This window comes from Elgaria multicarinata, chromosome 3 (assembly GCF_023053635.1).
Source record: "Elgaria multicarinata webbii isolate HBS135686 ecotype San Diego chromosome 3, rElgMul1.1.pri, whole genome shotgun sequence".
Lineage (NCBI taxonomy): Eukaryota > Metazoa > Chordata > Lepidosauria > Squamata > Anguidae > Elgaria > Elgaria multicarinata.
The window spans coordinates 6,527,464-6,546,544 of NC_086173.1; the positions used below are offsets into that span (position 1 = coordinate 6,527,464).

The 19,081-nt window shown below is 39.8% G+C and overlaps 1 protein-coding gene across 6 annotated transcripts in view; it reads left to right on the forward strand.

Annotated features, from left to right (window-relative positions):
• The window catches only part of B4GALNT1 (beta-1,4-N-acetyl-galactosaminyltransferase 1), an 81,013-nt gene that overhangs the window by 20,261 nt on the left and 41,671 nt on the right, over positions 1-19,081 (forward strand). The window contains exon 1 of one of the 6 annotated variants that reach the window (XM_063119195.1): positions 812-1,003. The exons of 4 other annotated variants lie outside the window; for them this stretch is intronic. In XM_063119195.1, the coding sequence (XP_062975265.1) occupies positions 885-1,003 (119 nt within the window). In that variant the 5' untranslated portion in view covers positions 812-884. Of the gene's footprint in view, positions 1-811; positions 1,004-19,081 lie in introns of those variants that run through there. One more of the 6 variants, XM_063119197.1, reaches the window with a different exon arrangement.

The window sequence follows — 19,081 nt, forward strand, 5'->3', positions numbered from 1 at the left end:
TTTCCTGGAGTTTATCCTCTTCACCATGGCATCCTGCTTCTTCACTTGCCTTTGGATCTGGCCCAGACAATGGTGGTGGTGATAAGGAGGAGGAACAGATGCCATGGCCTACTTGCTGTCTGGCTCTCTGCCTGTCAAGAAGGCAAGTGGTAGCAGTGATGAGGAAGGAGATGAGGAAGAAGACCAGCTGGTGAGAAGAGAGACTCACTGAGGGAGAGCGAGCGCCCAGCGTGTCTTGCCCAAGGACCTTCAAAAACCTGGAACCAGCACTACGTTGTGGTATTTTTTGGACAACTTGTACATGTATTTCCCTGGCATTCTGTGTGGAAGGAGGGGCTGATGCTTGCCATCCTTTTTGTCCTCCTCTTCCCTGACTTCACCTCTGAGATTCCAGTTGAGCAACAAGGCCAATTCTCCCTAGCCATCCATATCCTCCCTTGAAACATGGCATGACAAGTTATAGAAGCTCCCTGCAGCATCCACTCCTCTCCCAGAGCAGCTAGGGTTTTCACCTGGGGCTGCAGCATCGCGTTCTCCTTGGCTACCAGGTTGCTGTGCTCCTCCTGGTCAATCACCTTAGCTTCTGGCATTGGTTGCCTACACAGATGGGGCAGTTGCCACAACTAACAACACGGTATCTCCTCCCCACCCCTCTCCCAGGGATGAAGCATTCCAGAGTCACGTGCATTCCAGGGTCCATGAAGCATTCCAGAGTCACATTGTCTCAGGACTGGGATTTGCCAGGCATAGGAGAAAAAGAGAATGGCCCTCCCCTCTACAGTACAAGTACACGATGCAAGCTGATTTTGTGTACATGATGTTCTTTTCCACCCTGTGGTTCCTTGGGTCACTGGTGATAAAATTAATGCTCTTCCTGTTGTGACATGTGTCTCTTTCCCTCAAAAATGACTTTTCCTCATAATTGTGATGGGAGGAAAAAGAAGTTTTACGAAAGCAGACTGCCTCAAGTGAGAGGAAAGAGAGCCTTCCTCTTCTGGATAAGGTAAGCAAAACTAGCGTGGGGGACCAAAGCTCAGTAGCAGAGAGTCCTATGTTCAATTCCTTTCACTTCTAGGTTTGTACGTAGGGATGTGCTCCGCTCCGATTAGAAGCGGTGAATCAGAAGCGAATTGGCCTGCTCCGCCTTGCCCAGAGGCGGAGTAGAAGCGGACCGGGGACCCGTAGAAGCAAGGCGAAGAGAAGCGGCCATTGGCAGAGCGCTTCTCTTTACGCAGAGCAATCCGATCGCCATTTTGAAAAATTTCGCCCATAGGATTGCATTGCGGAAAAGAATCAGGGATAACTGTGTTGTTTTTTAAGCTATCTTTCTGAAACTTATTGTGTTTAGAGAGTCATGGATGGGGGTCATTTTGAGCCTACTCTCAGCTCTCTGCATGCTGCGGTTCGCTTGCTAGAATTTTTGGGAAAGTCGGGTAAACAAACGGACAGCTGGTAAACCGTCGGGTGGTTTTTGTTTTGTTTTTTTTAAGCGATGACAGGCACATTCAACTCCCAATCCTGATGAGAATTTATCACCTCATGAAGCATCCTCCAATCCCAGCGTTGGAGGGGGGGACTAAGGCAGAGGCACCCTCAGAGCTTTGAGCTCTCAGCGTCTTGTGGGTTTTGCGTTCGTGGGGAGAGGAGTTAGTTAGGTGCTGCTGCTGTGTTTGGAGATAGATTAGATTTAGCTTGGCATGTGTGTGTGTTTGTTTGCTTCTTTCTGACTTTTTGCTTAGTTTGCTCTGTGTTTTTCCCTTACTATGATTTAATATAAACTTTATTTTTAAATTTTGGAGTGTTTGGTTGGTTGGTTGGTTCCCCCCCGTTCCCTCTCTTAAAGCCTGACTGTGTTTCATCCTTCTTTCTTCTAAATACAAAAAAATACCAAAAAAAAATTATTCTCTATTTCTTCACTCTGTTACTTGGACTGTGTGTGTGAGACTGTGTTATTGTGTGAGTGTGCTGTGTGCACTGTTTGTGAAGTGCAACAGCCACAGATTGAGCATTTCAAATCCTGTTTGGCAAAGCATACACACTTCTTGTCCCATTTCCCTACATATAGTATTAGTAATATTCTTATACATATTATTATTAGTATTAGTATTATATTCTTATACATAATATTATAATTAGTATTAGGGTGGCATCTGGGAGGGTGCCCGCTTCAATTCTTTTTATCTGTCAAACCGTCAGAGAACAGCCCATGTCTGCAAATGGGGTGTCCGATTTTCATAAATTCCCCAAAAATCAGGGGATGATGGGACTGCCTTGAGTCTTGGCGTGCATGTGTATCCCTGGATAAGCTATCATGGTGGTGAGTTTGAGGTTTCTAACGTGCAAATTGACGGAGCTATCGAAAGGGGTGTGAATGGGGTGCCCGATTTTCATAAATTCCCCAAAAATCAGGGGATGATGGGACTGCCTTGAGTCTTGGCATGCATGTGTATCCCTGGATAAGCTGTCATGGTGGCAAGTTTGAGGTTTCTAACGTGCAAATTGACGGAGCTATCGAAAGGGGTGTGAATGGGGTGCCCAATTTTCATAAATTCCCCAAAAATCAGGGGATGATGGGATTGCCTTGAGTCTTGGCGTGCGTGTGTATACATCCATGAGGTGTCATGGTGCCAAACTTGAGGTTTCTAACTTTAACAGAAAAAAAGTTGTATACTTTTTTAGCTTAATACAAGCCTATGGGGGGGAAATGGAGTTCCGATCCGGATCCGGAGCTCTGCAGCGGACATAGGCGGAGCGAAGCGGCCCGATCTGCAAATCGCGGATCTGGAAGAGAAGCGGAGCGGGGGGTCCGTGCACACCCCTAGTTTGTAGGATCATATAGCACAGAGGGGTTCAACTTATGGCTCCCAGATGTTTTGGCCATATTTATTTATTATTATTGCATTTATATCCCACCTTTTTTCCTCCAAGGAACCCAAGGCGGCGTACATAATCTTCCTCTCCATTTTATCCTCACAACGACAACCCTGTGAGGTGGGTTGGTCTGAGAGTGTGTGACTGGCCCAAAGTCACCGAGTGGGTTTCCATGGCCGAGTGGGGACTAGAACCCAGATCTCCACACTCCCAGTCCAACACTTTAACCACTATAACACACTACACCACCTAGCCAACATAGCCAACCAATTGTCATGCTTTACACAATCAAACAACCTTTCAGATATTTATTTTTTTAGAATCAGCCAATCTCTCAGAAGAGAATTTAGCTTTGTGCGTTGCAACATTTTGACTAATAATTGGTGTGTCTTCATATTTTTGACTAGAATGAAATTCAACGTAAACACTACATGGACTCAAAGCATTTATGATTAAATTGTGAAATTGTTAAAATATTTTAACAGTTTGCTCTATGTAGACTGAGGTCTGCTTTTATGCATTGTTGTAATTTCCTGTAGCCTGCCCAATCCCAAGGCCTTGAGCTGGATATAATAGTATTATACAAATGTAAAGATGCAACTCTCTGTTCAGAAGATCACATATACAATTGGATAATGGACATAAGAAAATGGGACAACATAAGGAGCAGATAATACAATGGACAGAAAAAACACTCCCCTGTTGGTTAGATTTAACCCATCACTTGAATCCAAAAGCCAAAGGCCATGTTCTCGCATCCTTTAAACGGCTCCTGAAAGCATTTCCCCCCCCAGACAGGCTTTCCCTGGGCTATATTTTAGTTTTATATGGTGTAGAAGGGGGATTGTTTTTGGTTTTGTTATTTTGACTTGTGATATGTTACGGTTTTAATTGTAAACTGCCCAGAGAGCCTTGGCTATTGGGCAGTATAAAAATATAATAAATAAAAAATAAAAATGCTGCCCTGCGCTTTGGATAGCTCCTTTAGTTTTCTGACTGAAACTAGGCCGGGATTCATTGCCCCACAGACACCAGAACCACCGGCCTCCACTGATGAGGGATCCAAAATATCTGGCAGTTGCCGACTCTTCATACAGCAGGCGATGGGAAAAACTCTTCTCTGCCTGAGACTGTGCGAGCAGCTGCTGCTTGGGGTAGATGGATTCACAATCTGATTTGGATTAAGGCAGCAGAGTGTTTCTAAAGTGGATCGTAGGTTGGATCAATGACAATCAAGGTGTCATTTTTTTTTAATGTGGAATGCAAAAAATAATCTGGGAGGTGAAGGTTATAATCCTATGCACTCCTGGGAGTAAGTCCCATTGAACTCAATGTGGCTTCCTTCTGAGGAGATGTGCTACTGTAACTCTGTTAATTTGCTAGAAGTTGTGCTTCAAGCATCAGTTGGTGACTCAAGGTGAGTAAGGGGAGACATGATAGAGGTGTACAAAATTATGCATAGTGTGGAGAATGTAGATAGGGAGGCATTTTTCTCCCTCTCGCGTAATACTAAAACCCGGAGTCATCCCAGGAAGCTGTTTGGTGGGAGATTCAGGGCAAATAAAACGAAGGACTTCTTCACACAGCACATAGTTATTAGGGTGATCATATTTTGGAAACCAAAAAGGAGGACAACATGGCTTCCCCCCAAGGGGGCATGCCCACCAACATGGCCGGCCCCCAAGGGGGTGTGCCCACCCGAACATGGCTTTGGTCACATGTCTGATTTCACATCACACAGTTAAGACAAACCTGTTCTACATAACAGCTTAATGCTAAAATCACTGAAAAAAGAACAAGTGAAACATTCAATGTATCTGAAATTAACTTTACTCACTCTCCGTACTTTCCCTGCACTTTAAATTCTCCTTTTTCCATTTTTTGTCCATTGTTCTAGCTGTAAGGCCTCCATCCAGGAATTTTTTCTCTCCCTTACTATCTCCTTTATTTTCTCTTTATTATTCATCGTTTCCATCCAATCTTTTAATTTATTTACTTCTCTTTCCCTTAATTCTTTTTCCAACTCTAAGTTGTCAGGGAAATTTTGCACCATTACTACTGGAGTTAGTGGGGAGATCTTTGGCATTAATTTTCCCTTATATTTGGCCCAGATTTCTATAATATTCTTAAGTTAAAATATTCTCAATTTCCTCCAGATCTTTCCCCCCAAAATTATTTAAAAAAATATTCTCCAATTTATACTTCCTTTCTTGCATCTCCCACTCTAACCAATCTAAATATTCAGATCCTCTTATCCCCTCTATCAAATATCTTAATTGATTTGCAATATAATACCATTTTATATTTGGGAGCCCTAAACCTCCAATCTTTTGAGGTTCATACCATATCTTTTTGATGACCCTTGCTTTTTTATCTCCATTGCAATAATTATTAATTACGTTTGCCAATACTTCAATTCTATTTCCGACATTTTAATTGGTGACATCCTAAATAGGAAATTGATCTTTGGTAAAATTTTCATTTTAATAATCACTATTCTACCAAACCATGATAATTTTAACCTCCTAAAATCCTCTATCTCTTTCTTAACTTCTTGTTTCAACCCCTCAAAATTTTTCTCTCCCAAATCTCTTACATCCTTAGTTATATATACCCCGAAATACTTAATTGATTCCCTTACTTTGATCTTTACACTCCTTCTTAACCCTTCCTGTACCTGTTCCGTACTATAGTTAAATAGCATCATCTCTGATTTGGGCCAATTAATTTGTAGCCCTGTCATCCCTCCAAACTCCTCCAGATATTGTTTTATTCTTTCCATTCTCTCTAAAGGCTCTTCTATTGATAATAAAGTATCATTTGCGAATAGACTTATTTTATTCTTTTCCCTATGCCCAATTCCTTTAATACTTTCATCTTTCCTGATCACATTTGCTAAAAATTTCCTTTACTAATACAAATAATATCGGAGAAAGGGGACATCCTTGTCTTGTACCTCAGGTTAGGGAAATCCTTCCTGTCCATCCATCGTTAACCTGTACCCATGCACATTTTTATATATATATATAGTTGATTTATCACTCTCTTAAATCTTTCTCCAAATCCTAATCTTTCGATTATCATCTTTAATGCTGGCCATTCCATGCAATCAAAGGCTTTAAAAATATCCAATGCTATTAACCCTTGTTTAACCTTATTTTTCCTAATTATATTTGTTATATTTATTACCCTTCTAATTATATTTGACATCTGTCTCCCTGTTACAAAACCACACTGATCCCTTTTAATGTAACTAGATATAAACTTATTCAACCTTTTTGCCATAATAGCTGTGAATATTTTTGCATCTTGATTCAACAAGGAGATGCATTGAGCAGGGGGTTGGACTAGATGGCCTTGTAGGCCCCTTCCAACTCTGCTATTCTATGATTCTATACGATCCTGGATCTGTCGGGTCTTTATACGGTTTTAAAATTAATATTATCAATGATTGTTCCCAAGATGGCGGGATCCTTTCCCCTTCTTGTATTTTATTATATAATTCTTTTAGTTTTGGTATCAACATTCCCTTATATGTTTTATAATATTCCGGCCCCAGCCCATCTAATCCTGGGGATTTACCCCCTTTTAACCCATCAATAACCTCCTCTATTTCTCTACTCGTCACTTCTCGCTCCATCTCCTTTCTATCCTCATCCTGAATCTTCAACCTCCAATGTTCTTCAATATACTTCTTAATTTTTTCCTTAGAAATACTTTCCGACGTATATAATGTCTGATAAAATTCTTGAAATACTTTCAGCTTTTCTTTCATCAAATTACAACTTTTCCCCATTTTATCTTTAATCACCCCAATCAAATTTCTCCTCTTTTTTGATTGCGTGGATCTAGCCCGCCACTTAGAATTCTTATTACTATATTCAAAGAAATTTCTTTTTAAGTATATTAAATTCCCCTGTACTTCTTCAATACTTTTTTCATCCCATTCCTTCCTCTTTGCCTGTAATTGTGCATAACTTTGCTTATCTCTGTTTTTAATATACTTCTCCTCCAGTTCTTTAATCTCTTTCTCCAGCTTCTTTACCTTTTCTTCCTGTTGCTTCTTCATTGTATTTGTTTCCCGTATAAAAATCCCCCTCATAACTGCCTTCATCGTATCCCATAATGTTGCTTGAGTACATTGTCCCATATCATTAATTTCCCAAATCTCTTTCATTTCTTTCTCAATTTCCCCAACTTTCTCCCTATAATTAAACAATCTAGTATCCAATCTCCATCTTCTAGCAATTCTATAATCTCTTTGTCTTTTAATTTCTACACTAACTAAAGCGTGGTCCATAATTTTAATTAACCCTATTTCACTATTTAATAACTCCGGCACTAAATTTTTCTACAAAAAAATATAGTCTATTCTGGAGTAAGTTTTATGCACTGGTGAGAAATATGTATACCTTTGTTCTTGCCCCATAATCCATCTCCACGTGCCAACCATTTCAATTCTTTTCATAATTAATTACATTTAATTATATTTACATTTTATATACCGCCCCACAGCCGAAGCTCTCTGGGCGGTTTACAACATTTAAAAATAGTAAACATTAAAAGTATACAATTTAAAACCACACACACACACACACACACATAAAAACAGTATAAAAACAACAGTATCCATTTAAAAACAACAATTGTGGGGTCCATTAAAAACAAACTTAACGTTGTTAAATGCTGTTAAAATGCTGTTAAAAATAATTCTATATAACTGTTATATTTTTTCATTTTTCTTGTGTTGTGGGATTCGATTTATCTTTTAATTTATCTAACACCATATTAAAATCCCCAGCAATAATTGTTGATCCACCTTGTATACCCCCCATCTCTTTCAGTACTTGTTCAAGAAATCCCACCTGGTTCTCATTCGGAGCATATATATTTACCAGAGTGTAAAATGTTGTAACAGTCCAACCTCCACTCCCATGGTTGTTAAAATATATAATGGCAGAATGTAAGGCGATGATTGCCAGGGAAACCCCTGCCAAACCTACTGCTCCCAGCCACCAGGGCCCTTTTAAATTGGATTGCAGAGAAAGATTATTAAATCTCTGGGGGAAAGGCTCAAATACTCCAGTAAGAAGTCACCTTCCTCGGGTATTGGATTTCCAAGGGACTCCAAAACCTGGGCTCTGACAGGGTTCAGGCCATACAGGACTTCGCCGAGCCCACCAACCCACAGGAGTTGAGAGCCTTTTTGGGCCTCACAGGGTTCTGCAGGCTATGGATACCTGACTATGGGGAAACGAAGGAGACAGCCAAACTCTCCTAAAGAACCACAGAGTCTTCTTGTCAGGTACAACACTTCTTTATTCTGAGTTACCTTCAGCTGATCGGGTGTCTCCTTCTAGCTATGCGCCAGGAAAGGAGATCACACCACTGGTTATTTTGTAGCTCCTTATATAGTAGGGCACAAACAATTTACATCGTGATTTTGTGTCTGTACATTTCCGCAATAACAGGATGTAGAACCAGTTTGAGCTGCCTTAGTGGTTAGCTCATGGTGGGGGTTATTTGTCATCTCAGCAACTGAAATTTTCCAGACAAAAGGTTACAGAGTGAACAAAGATGGAGTTACTTTGGCTAACAGTTCCCCCCTTAAGAGTGTTACAAAGAGCATCAAGATTAACATTTGTCTATGCAAAAGCAGCGTCCTGTATACGTGAGTCTAAGCTAGTCTTCTCTGAGGCAGGGTGTATGTACAACTCTAGCACCGGGGTCCATGTTTGTCTCTTTAAGTTACACATTTCCCTAATACAAATCCCTCTTGTTACAGCCTTCATGGTGGCCTTGATGTACGGCAAGGCAAACTACTGGCCTTGCCGTACATCCCTTTTCATTAATTTTCCAAGTTTCTGACAATTCCCTTTGCATTTTCCCCACCACTTTATTATATTTAAATATCTTTGTATTCAATTTCCACCTAAACGCTTCTCTATAATCCTTTCTAACTGTAAAAGCTAAACTTACCAGTGCATGATCTGTTACCTTGATTACCCCCAATTCCATTCTACAAACCTTAGTTGCAAACTCCTTAGAGACAAAGATATGTTCTATCCTAGAATACATATGATGAACTGGAGAATAATATGTAAAACCAGGGTCCGCCCCTTTAAGTAATCGCCACCCGTCAACAAAATCTTTTTCTTTTATCAATTTATTTAATATGGTAATATTATTCCTCTTTTCGGCACTGGTGGGGTTTGACCTGCCCAATCTATTGTCCATAACCATATTAAAATCTCCAGCTAAAATAACATATCCCTCCTTAATTTCTTCTATTTCTCTAAATAATTCTTTATAAAATTCTCTGTCTCTCATTTGGGGCATAAACATTGACCAACATATGCTTTACCTTCAATTTGACCCTTTATCAAAATATATCTACCTTTCCCATCCTTTTTTATATTCTCCAAAGTAAATCCACTTCTTTTTTAAATCAAAATGGCCACTCCATTTTTTTTTGAAGTCCCCAATGACTTTTCATAATAGACTGACCATTTCAAACGAATTTCATTTACCCCATCCTTAACTTGGTGGGTTTCTTGCAAAAAAATAATGTCAGATCCTTCTCTATTTAGCAATTGCTCAATTCTCCTCCTTTTCACAACTGCCCCCAGACCTTTGACATTGAGCGTTGATATCCTTATGTTCTTATCCATATTCAGTTTTTTTATATTCTTTCCGGTCCCTTGTGCTCTGAAACTCAAATTCACATACATAAAAACATAAATCCCCTTTCAAACCCCTCCCTCCCACCCAACCATAACCCTCCACCCCCCCACCCTCCCTCCCACCTCTTTTCCCCCCACTAAATCCCTGTGAGTCTAACACTCCGGCCATATTTTACCCTTGGGGGGGGGAGATGAAGCCCACAGCCCTGAACCAGTAAGCCTTCTATTTAAAATTACTTCTATATTATCATCTCATTATCAAAAGTGTCACATCTTGGATGTTCCAGCTCCTTCTTCCCTTCCAGGTGCTTTCTTTGGACTTGCGCCAGCATTCAATCCCAGACTTTTCAACAACTCCTTGCCCTGATCCAGAGAGGTTACTCTGTGTTGCTTCCCACCATGCATAAACCTCAAAAAGACAGGGTAACCCCAGGAATAGTTTATTGCATTCCTCTTAAGTATTTCAGTAATTGGTTTGATGCTGTGTCTCCACTTAATTGTTTGCTGACAGAGATCGTTGTAAATTTGAACTGGAATGAATTGAAATTGTATCAGAGCCAAAGACCTTAATTTCTTCATAATTTGCTCTTTTTTGAAATAATTACCAAATTTCATCAGGACATCTCTTGTTACACTTCTGGATCTTATTCCTCCCACCCGGTGAACCCTATCCACTTCGTAAACATTTATTTCCAAATCAGACATCATTTCTTTAAACCAACGAAGAATTACTTTTCTCAAATCTTCTCCTAACATTTCCCCAAAGTTCTTAATCCGAATCGTAGATTGTCGGTTCTGGTCTTCTAATTGAATCAATCTTTTCTCATGGGCGTCAAACTCCAGGTTGCATTTAAGTTCAAACAGCTCCTGTCGCTTCTCCAATGAATTTACTTCTGCTTTCAGTGATTTTATGCTCTTGTCATTTTGAACAATCCTGTCAGCTAACTCATCCATTCTTTTCCCCGCCTTCTCTGCGTGGTCATCCATTTTTTAAAAAAGGACGTCGTTGTTGCTACGTATGAACTCCTTAATTTCCTCCATGGTGGCTGGCTGGCTGCCAGATTTTGCCGCCATGTTCGTGTCGCTGTCGGAATCCTCCTCCGAAGACAAAGACAGTTTCACGAGCCTAGCTGCACTATGATTTAAGGGACGATTGTGCCTTTGCCAGGTGAACTTATCTGGTTTCTTTTTTGATTTCCTAATATTCGGCATAAGGCATAAATCAACATTTATTTAATGTTCAGGGTAAGGATCAAAACAATTTTCAAATCCTTCAACATAAAAACAAACTTCTCTCTCACTGCTTCCCGGTGGTTAGATTTATTGCCAATTACTTGAGCAGCACTGATAAGGTGAAATAACCTCTGCTTAATCTCAGTTGTCGATGGAAGAGTTCCAAAAATAATACAGCTCAAACTCTTTCTCTTCTCTCCACTCCAACAAGCTGCTGTACTGCCCTGCCAGGCTGCGTTATTTACACCGCTCCGTGTACAAGCTATACTATCACAAACAACTCCAGTTCTTTCCCACCATTAGCCGAGAGAGTCATAAACAAGTATGTTACAAATTCTTGCCCATTTAATTGAGATAATTATGATTTCGGCTTCCCAATCCAGGAGCCTAAGAAGAGTTCCTACTGGTACATTTGGCTGTCAGGCTCTGCCCCCCATGGAACCTTATTCTTATATATAACGGCAGCAAGGCTAATTTAGGCACAAAAGTGGAAATGATCAACATTACCTACAATGGATGAATGGCTGTTGAAGATGCTGGAGTTGGCGGAGATGGCAAAACTTATGTCAATAATTAGAGAAAAGTCAACATCTAGGTTTATAATAGAATGGAAACCTTTTATTGACTTTTTGCGGAACTAGAAAAAATGATATTTTTTCCTGTGGATTCAATGAAGAAGAAAACTTTAAGATAATAGAAAGAGGGGAACTTTGTTGTTGTTTTGTAACTACAGAGTAAGAGAAAATATTGTTACGTATCTTTGCTGTGAAGAAAATCGGAAGCACCTTCATGTCCATATTCCCCAGCTTACTGCCTCTGATACAGCATCATGACTAATATCCATTAAGAGGCTTCCATTCCAGGAATTTGCTCAACTCCCTTTTTAACCATTCAAATCAGTGGCCATCACTATATCTTCTGGTAGTGAACTCCATAGTATAACTATTAAGGTGACCATCTGTACAGTTTTGCCCAGAAAGGTCTGGGAAATGGGGGGTGGGGATATTTCAAAAGGTATTATAATGTCGGGGAAATTTGACCTGTCCAAGCCCTTCTGGTATGGCCATCCAGGCCTTTTCTTGGCTGACGCCATTGCGCTGGCCACGAAAAAGCCCAGATTGGTGCGGGAGAGGACCTTGAAGGACGCATTTCTGGGCTTCAGGGAACGTGTCCCCCAGCCCTTCCCAGCTTCGATCTGGCCTTCTTTGTGGCCATTGAGATTGCGCCAGCCAAGAAAAGGCCCGGATCAGTGCGGGGAAGGGCATTGAAGGACTCATTTCCAGGATTCCAGAAATGCATCCCACAGCCCCTCCCAGCCCCAATCTGGCCGCCTTCCTGGCCTGCATCAACCCAGAAAGGATGTGGGAAACAGAAAGCCCTCCTGGTAAGGCAGTAAGATTTTTATTTTTTTATTTTTTTATTTTTACCTGAACTATCCATCGACCCTTTCTCCAACAATATTCTATATATTTCACTCATTAACCCTTTTGACGCTGTTCTTTTTCCCTTATCATTTTCTTTTTTAACTATTAATTCCTCAAACTTCATCAACTCTCTACAATCTTCATGGAGATTGAATAATAATAATAATAATAATTTTAATTCCAAAGCCGGATAAGGATTTGACTGTCCCTGATTCATATAGACCTATTTCGTTAATACATCAAGATGCTAATTTTTTTTCAACTATTTTAGCAAAACGATTAAATAAATTCATAGCTAAATATATAGGGGAAGACCAATGTGGATTTGTAACAGGTAGACAAATGCATAATTTAGTGGGAAGAGTTTTAAATGTAATACAGGTGATAAAAAAAAGTCAGTCTAAAGCGGGAATTTTAGCGTTGGATAGTTTTAAGGCTTTCAATTGTGTGAGCTGGCAGGCATTAAAGATGGTTTAAAATAAAATGGGATTTGGAAACAAATTTAAAGCTATAATAGAACAATTATATTCTCAAAATACAGCCGTAGTGGTAGAAATTATGGAGTTACTGATCAGATACGACTAGCCAGAGGGACAAGACAAGGATGTCCACTCTCGCCTGTCCTGTTTGTAATGGTAATGGAATTATTGGCAAATGCAATAAGAGATGATGGGGAGATAGAAGGGATAGGTATTATTAAGAAGATAAAATTGAATATGTTTGCGGATGATACTTTTTTAACTATTTAAAACCCAGTAGGAAAGATGGAAAGAATTAAACAGCAGTTGAAAGAATTTGAAGAAATTACTGGATTAAGAATAAACTGGTCAAAATCAGAGTTGATGTTACTTAATTATACTAAAAAGGAAGAGAAGGATTGGGAAGGAAAAGAAATAGAAATGAGAGTTAAAGAGCAGATTAGATATTTGGGAATTAGAATTACAAAAAATTTGGAGAGTTTAGAGAAGGAAAATTTAAATAGTTTGAAAAAAGAGATTTTAGTAAAATTGGAAAAATATAAAAGATTGAATTTATCATGGTTTGGAAGAATAGCATTAATTAAAATGAAGATTTTAGCAAAGATCAATTTTATTTTTAGGATGTTACGAATAAAAATTTCAGAATCAGAGTTAAAAAGTTGGCAGAATATTATAAATAATTATTGTAATGGGGATAAGAAAGCGAGGATAAATAAGAATAAATGGTATTTAAGCCAAAAAAAGGGAGGATTGGGTCTCCCAAATATTAATTTATATTATGTAGCTAATAGGTTAAGACATATTGCAGAGGCAATTTTAGGTGTAGGAGATTTAGATTGGATGGAGGATAAAACGACAAGTAATATAAATTTAAATCTGAAAAATGTATTTTTTAGGGAAGGAAGTAAAAAATGGGCTGAAAGTATAGGTAACCCACTTTTGAAGTTCCACTGGGAAATCTGGAATAAATATAAAGGGGAGTTGCTCTCGAGCAGCTCCCCTTTGTCACCGGTAATAATGTTAAAGAATTTCCCTGGGAACTTAAAGAGTAGATTAAGCAAAGTTCCAATAGAGAAAAATAAAATGAAATTAAGGGGATGGTTAAGAGGAATGAACACAAGAGAGGAGTTGGAAGAGGTTTTAAAAGATAAAAAAAATAACTTGGTTAAATTATTGGCAATTGGAACAATGGACTAAAAATTGGGTAAGAGAAAATGGAGATTGTAGAGAGTTGACGAAGTTTGAGGAATTAATAGTTAAAAAAGAAAATGATAAGGGAAAAAGAACAGCGTCAAAAGGGTTAATGAGTGAAATATATAGAATATTGCTTGAGAAAGGGTTGATGGATAGCTCAGGAAAATTGGTTTGGGAGACAGATTTGAAGGTACAGATAGGACAGCAGAGTTGGGAAGGACTATGGAGACAAAGAGTTTTGAGAAATATGTCAGTGAGAATAAAAGAATTATTATAAAATTATATGGAGGTGGTACCTAACCCCGATTAGATTAAATAAGATAAATAAGCAGCTCTCAGCAAATTGTTGGAGAAGTTGTGGGGAAAAAGGAACGTATTTACATATGTGGTGGGAATGTAAATTTGTGCAAAAGTTGTGGAAGATGGTGTTTTCTGAGATTGAAGAAATTGTTGGAATCATTGGCGTGCAGACAGGGGGTTCAGTCTGAGATGTAACTCTTGGGTTTTTTGCAATATCTCTGAGCATTGCACGGTCTGACCTTGGGGTGATTTTGCTATTGTTAGAAACACGATTTTGAAATGAAATTGCTTGGACAAAGTGGTGAAAGTTTAAACACTCTGTTTTATTGAGCAAACTTGCAAGTTTGGGTTTCTAGGCAGGTAGGCACACCCACCAGTTAGTGCATAGTCTTTTTATCCCTTAGCCCGGCCGAAGCAGTCCCTCCCCAGTCTCTCCATTGGTCAGAGACTAAAGGGGTTACAGCCTATCCCGGTACGCCTTGTAACTCCTCCCTTGCTTACTTGCTTTTTCATTTCATTTGATATTCCACCCACTATTATTTACTTATGTCCAAATTTAGATTTTATTCTTTCTGGGCACACCTTTCTTTATTCCTCTTCATCACGTCCCCCCCATAAGGTCATGAGTTCAAACAACAGATTTGTTTCTCTTCCCCTATCATAACCTCAAAAACATAAATTCTGACAGTTCACATAGTTATTTAACCTCAAAGTCATAAATTCTGAGGGGGCTCCAGTAAGTCTAACACACAATTCCGTTACTCATGTTATCTCTGTTATAATAATATGACCTTCCCTCTGCTAGGTCTTCTCCCCTTGCCCTTTGCCATCTTCACCATCCCAGCTGAAAATACCAACATTCCTTTTAGCTGACCCATTTCAGAAACTCTCACAAAATGTTTTAATAATGCATTATCTACTATATTTCCCTTATAACATCTATATAATCCATTGGTTATATCTCATCACAATACACTCATAACCCTGAAAAAGCAACATATTTTTCTATATATAACAATCCCTCCTCTTTTTTTATTCTGTGTTGTCTTTTTCACATTTGTATATAAAAGTATATTTTTGTCTGGACCACATGTTTGTAGGAACATTTCTCATTGCTGCGTACACGCTCTCACTGTTAAAGAATGCACACATGAGAGTAAATGTGCACAGAGTTGTTGCTATGGCGTTGTCTTAAGTTGTTGTTGTTGTTGTGTTGTTGTTGTTTTTCACTGAACAGCGGAAGGCGTACATTCAGACTTTTTCGTAGCGAGGATTATTATGCCTCGTTATCTCAGGAATATTTCTGATCCGAGTTTACAAAGACAGCCATGCTGATTGACTAGATGTCGTTCCATGGAGGGGGCTCTTCAGCACTCTCCTTCCACTGGACACCTGTCTTTAGTGCTCACATGGGGCTTTCCAGCTTCTTCCTGGCTGCTTATTTTGTCTTTTAACTTCTCGAACAGATCTGGACAATTCTCAGTCTCTAGTACAGATGGGTCATCTGGATCACTTCTATGGCATCCAAAGTTCAGCTTTTCACATGTGCCGCTTGGACCTTGGGCTAACAGTCTGTGTAGGCTTAGAACACAACAGATTATTTCCTCCTTGGTAAAGACAGTCTCATAGCTATAGACTCTCCAAACACTTTGTATATGTGTTGGGACAGTCAAATACTTGCCAATTGTTCATGTACTCGAACAATCACAGTGGTCAGTCAGGAACAAGGGTCTAAACTCTCTTGCTTCTAGCTTCTGTTGTCTTAGTTTGGCAGCACGTAGCAGACCTATGGAAAACTGATTTTGCTAAAAAAATTAATTATGCAATAGTCTTTGATTTGTTCACCACGTGACAACAAAGCTGTATCTGTATTAGCTTGCTCACTTGATTTGAGCTGATGAACTTCTTCTCTAGGTCTGTTGCTGCGAAAAACCTGTGAAGAAACTTTCTTATACACTCATTAGTTTGGGGTTTCTTATCAAATAATTTCATGGTTTTAATTATAAATCCCTCTGTTTTCTATTCAGTCTATTTCTAAGACTCATTAATACTCAGGGAAGAATTAAGACTAGTTCTTTAGATTCAAGGTAGTACTAAAAATGTGGAATTCCATTCTAATTCTTAGCAAGGTGATACTAAAAATCTCTTTGTACAAAGGTCCCTCTCCCTTGGCAATGTAAGGGAAGAGGCTTAGAGCAGAAGTTTACATTTCATTCTATACAGGGGGAAACATTGTGTGTAAATATTTGGTTGCTTGCTCAGATTGTCACAGCTGATCTTCCTCCCTGTTTTCTTGACATGCCCAGATGGGTGAGAAACCCTATTGACTTTGCAAACTCTATTATCACATGATTCTTCGTATTGAATCCTGGGACTTTCTTATCACATATTCTATTGTCTTTAACTAATTTCTCTGTTCACCACTATTTCTCTGGTTCCCCTCCCTTTTGGGGCTTGACATTCCTTTCAATGGGTGAGTTTCCCACCTCTTATTTCTCACCCCAGTTTCCCACTGAACTGTGGGAAATGAGAAACAAGAGGGGTGTGTGTGTGTGTCAAGCGCCCAGTGATTTAACCAGTGGTTAGGGCTTGTCTTTACCTCTGAGCAAGCAACCTTACCTAAATAGGTAAATGGGACTTTTTCTCTCCTACTTAGGAGTAGGGAGTCTATTCTACTCATCTAAATCACTTAGAAATCACCCAAGGGTGGCATTTTGGGAAAGGGAAATGAGGAATTTTTGGAAGAAGGACGGGAGAGAAGAGATGGGGCAAAGGGAGTAGTGGGAAATCAGTTATTTCCCTTTTAACAAAGGTAGCCAAGGTAACTGCTTCTTTTATTAGACATTTTACATTAAACTCTGCAGTCACGTTATTACAGGCTTTATAGGAAATGCATTAGTACAGATGTTTAGCTCTACAGCATTAGAAATTTCAATTACTTTTGAAAATTCTATACATGTTACACAATGATGCTTAACTAAGTCTCAGGGTGCAATCGGCTTAGTACTATAAGACATCCACACTTCATTTTTCAATTTTTTTTCTTTCTTTTCTTTGACAGCTTTATTTTTGAAATTAAGGTGTGTGGTTTTTTTTTTCTTCCCCCCCAAACAATTTCTCAATGAGAGGGCTATGTGGCTACTGGGCTTCTTATAGCTGTCATGAAATTCCTAGGTTTACAAATCAGTCTAGCTTCGCAGCAAATTGAAAAAGGAACTCTGAACACTAGTGTGGATATCCATAGATAAGCCCTTTGCTCATCAAAACAATCTATTTTATTCTTCATACCTGGACAGAACAAACACAGCTTCTATTAGAGAGGTTGTGGGCTCTCTCACACTAGAGGCTTTCAACAGGCAGCTGGACAACCATCCATCAGGGATGCTCCAGGGTGGATTCCTGCATTGAGCAGGGGGCTGAACTTGATGACCTTGCAGGCTCCTTCCAACTCTGCCATTCTACGATTCTATGAAAACTTTCCTATTACAAATATTTACTTCCTCTTTTCTGTTGGTTTTACATAAAATTACAACAACTTCTTGTTAAAATCCACCCCCCCCCCCCCCCGGTATTCTTTTTGTAATTTAGAGTTGTTAAAGCAACTGGGAGTGGCTAACTCCTGAGTTTCAACTTTTCAATCACCTGGATCTCAGATATGTTGTCTTCAACAAAGAAAACAAGATACTTGGATTCAAGGTATTCTCTATGCAACATTTATTCATATCAAGTCAATCTTTGATTTGATAGATTCTTTTTGCACACAAAGCAGATGCAGCACCTGCTCTGAGAACACTGTTCTTTCTCTCCCCCCATGACATTCCAGCACTTAGGCAGGATTTACAGCACTGCTTCCAAAGCGCTCTCAAAGCAGCAGTGCAGATTTCTCTCTAAATTTCACTGAGAAGCTCATTCAGTAGCAAATCAGTTATTTGCCAGTTGTTTGCCAGAACAGTTGTTCTGTGGATCACCTGATAGCACATTTCATCTAGATGTTTTGTAGGAAAAATAAATAATAAAAAGCACCAAATTTGAAACATAAGAACATAAGAAGAGCCATGCTGGATCAGACCAAGGGTCCATCCAGCAGCACTCTGTTAACACAATGGCCAACCAGCCATGAGCCAGGGATGAACAAGCAGGACACGGTGCAACAGCACCCTCCCACCCATGTTCCCCAGCAACTGGAGCACACAGGCTTATTGCCTTGAACACTAGAGACAGCACACAACCACCAGGGCGAGCATATAAAATATATGTTTTACCTCTAGGAACCCACCTAACCCTCCCCTGAAGCCATCCAGACCGGTGGCCATCAGTACATCCTGTGGCAGTGAGTTCCATAATTTAACCATGCTCTGTGTGAAGAAGTACTTCCTTTTATTAGTCCTGGATCTCCCACCACTCAGCTCCGTGGGATGACCCCACTGGGTTCTAGTATTCTGAGATAGGGAGAAAAATGTCTCCCTATCCACACCCTCCGCAACATGCATCACTCCGTACACCTCTAACCTGTCTCCTCTCAGCCTCCTTTCCCCCCTTCTTTTCTAAGCTAAACATTCCCAGTTGATGTCACCTTCTTTCGTAGGGGAGATGCTCCAGACCCTTCATCATTCTAGTTGCCTTTTCCTGCACTTTTGGCAGGAAACTTACTGGGGGAGCAGGCATTTCCTTAGTGGTGCCTGCCTCTCCTTGAACACCTTAGAAGGGAAAAGGGGGGGCTCTACATTTCCCTCCTACCCCCTACCCCTCCTTAAAAACAGAAAGAGTCACGGTGAATTTCCCTCACTCCCTAGAAAAGAATCTAACTCCTCAAAGTCTTGCTCTCAGGGAGACTGACAAGGGCAGGGGTGTCGGGCAGTGCCAGTCCCTTTGCCTTCGATCTCCGAAGGGGGCGTTT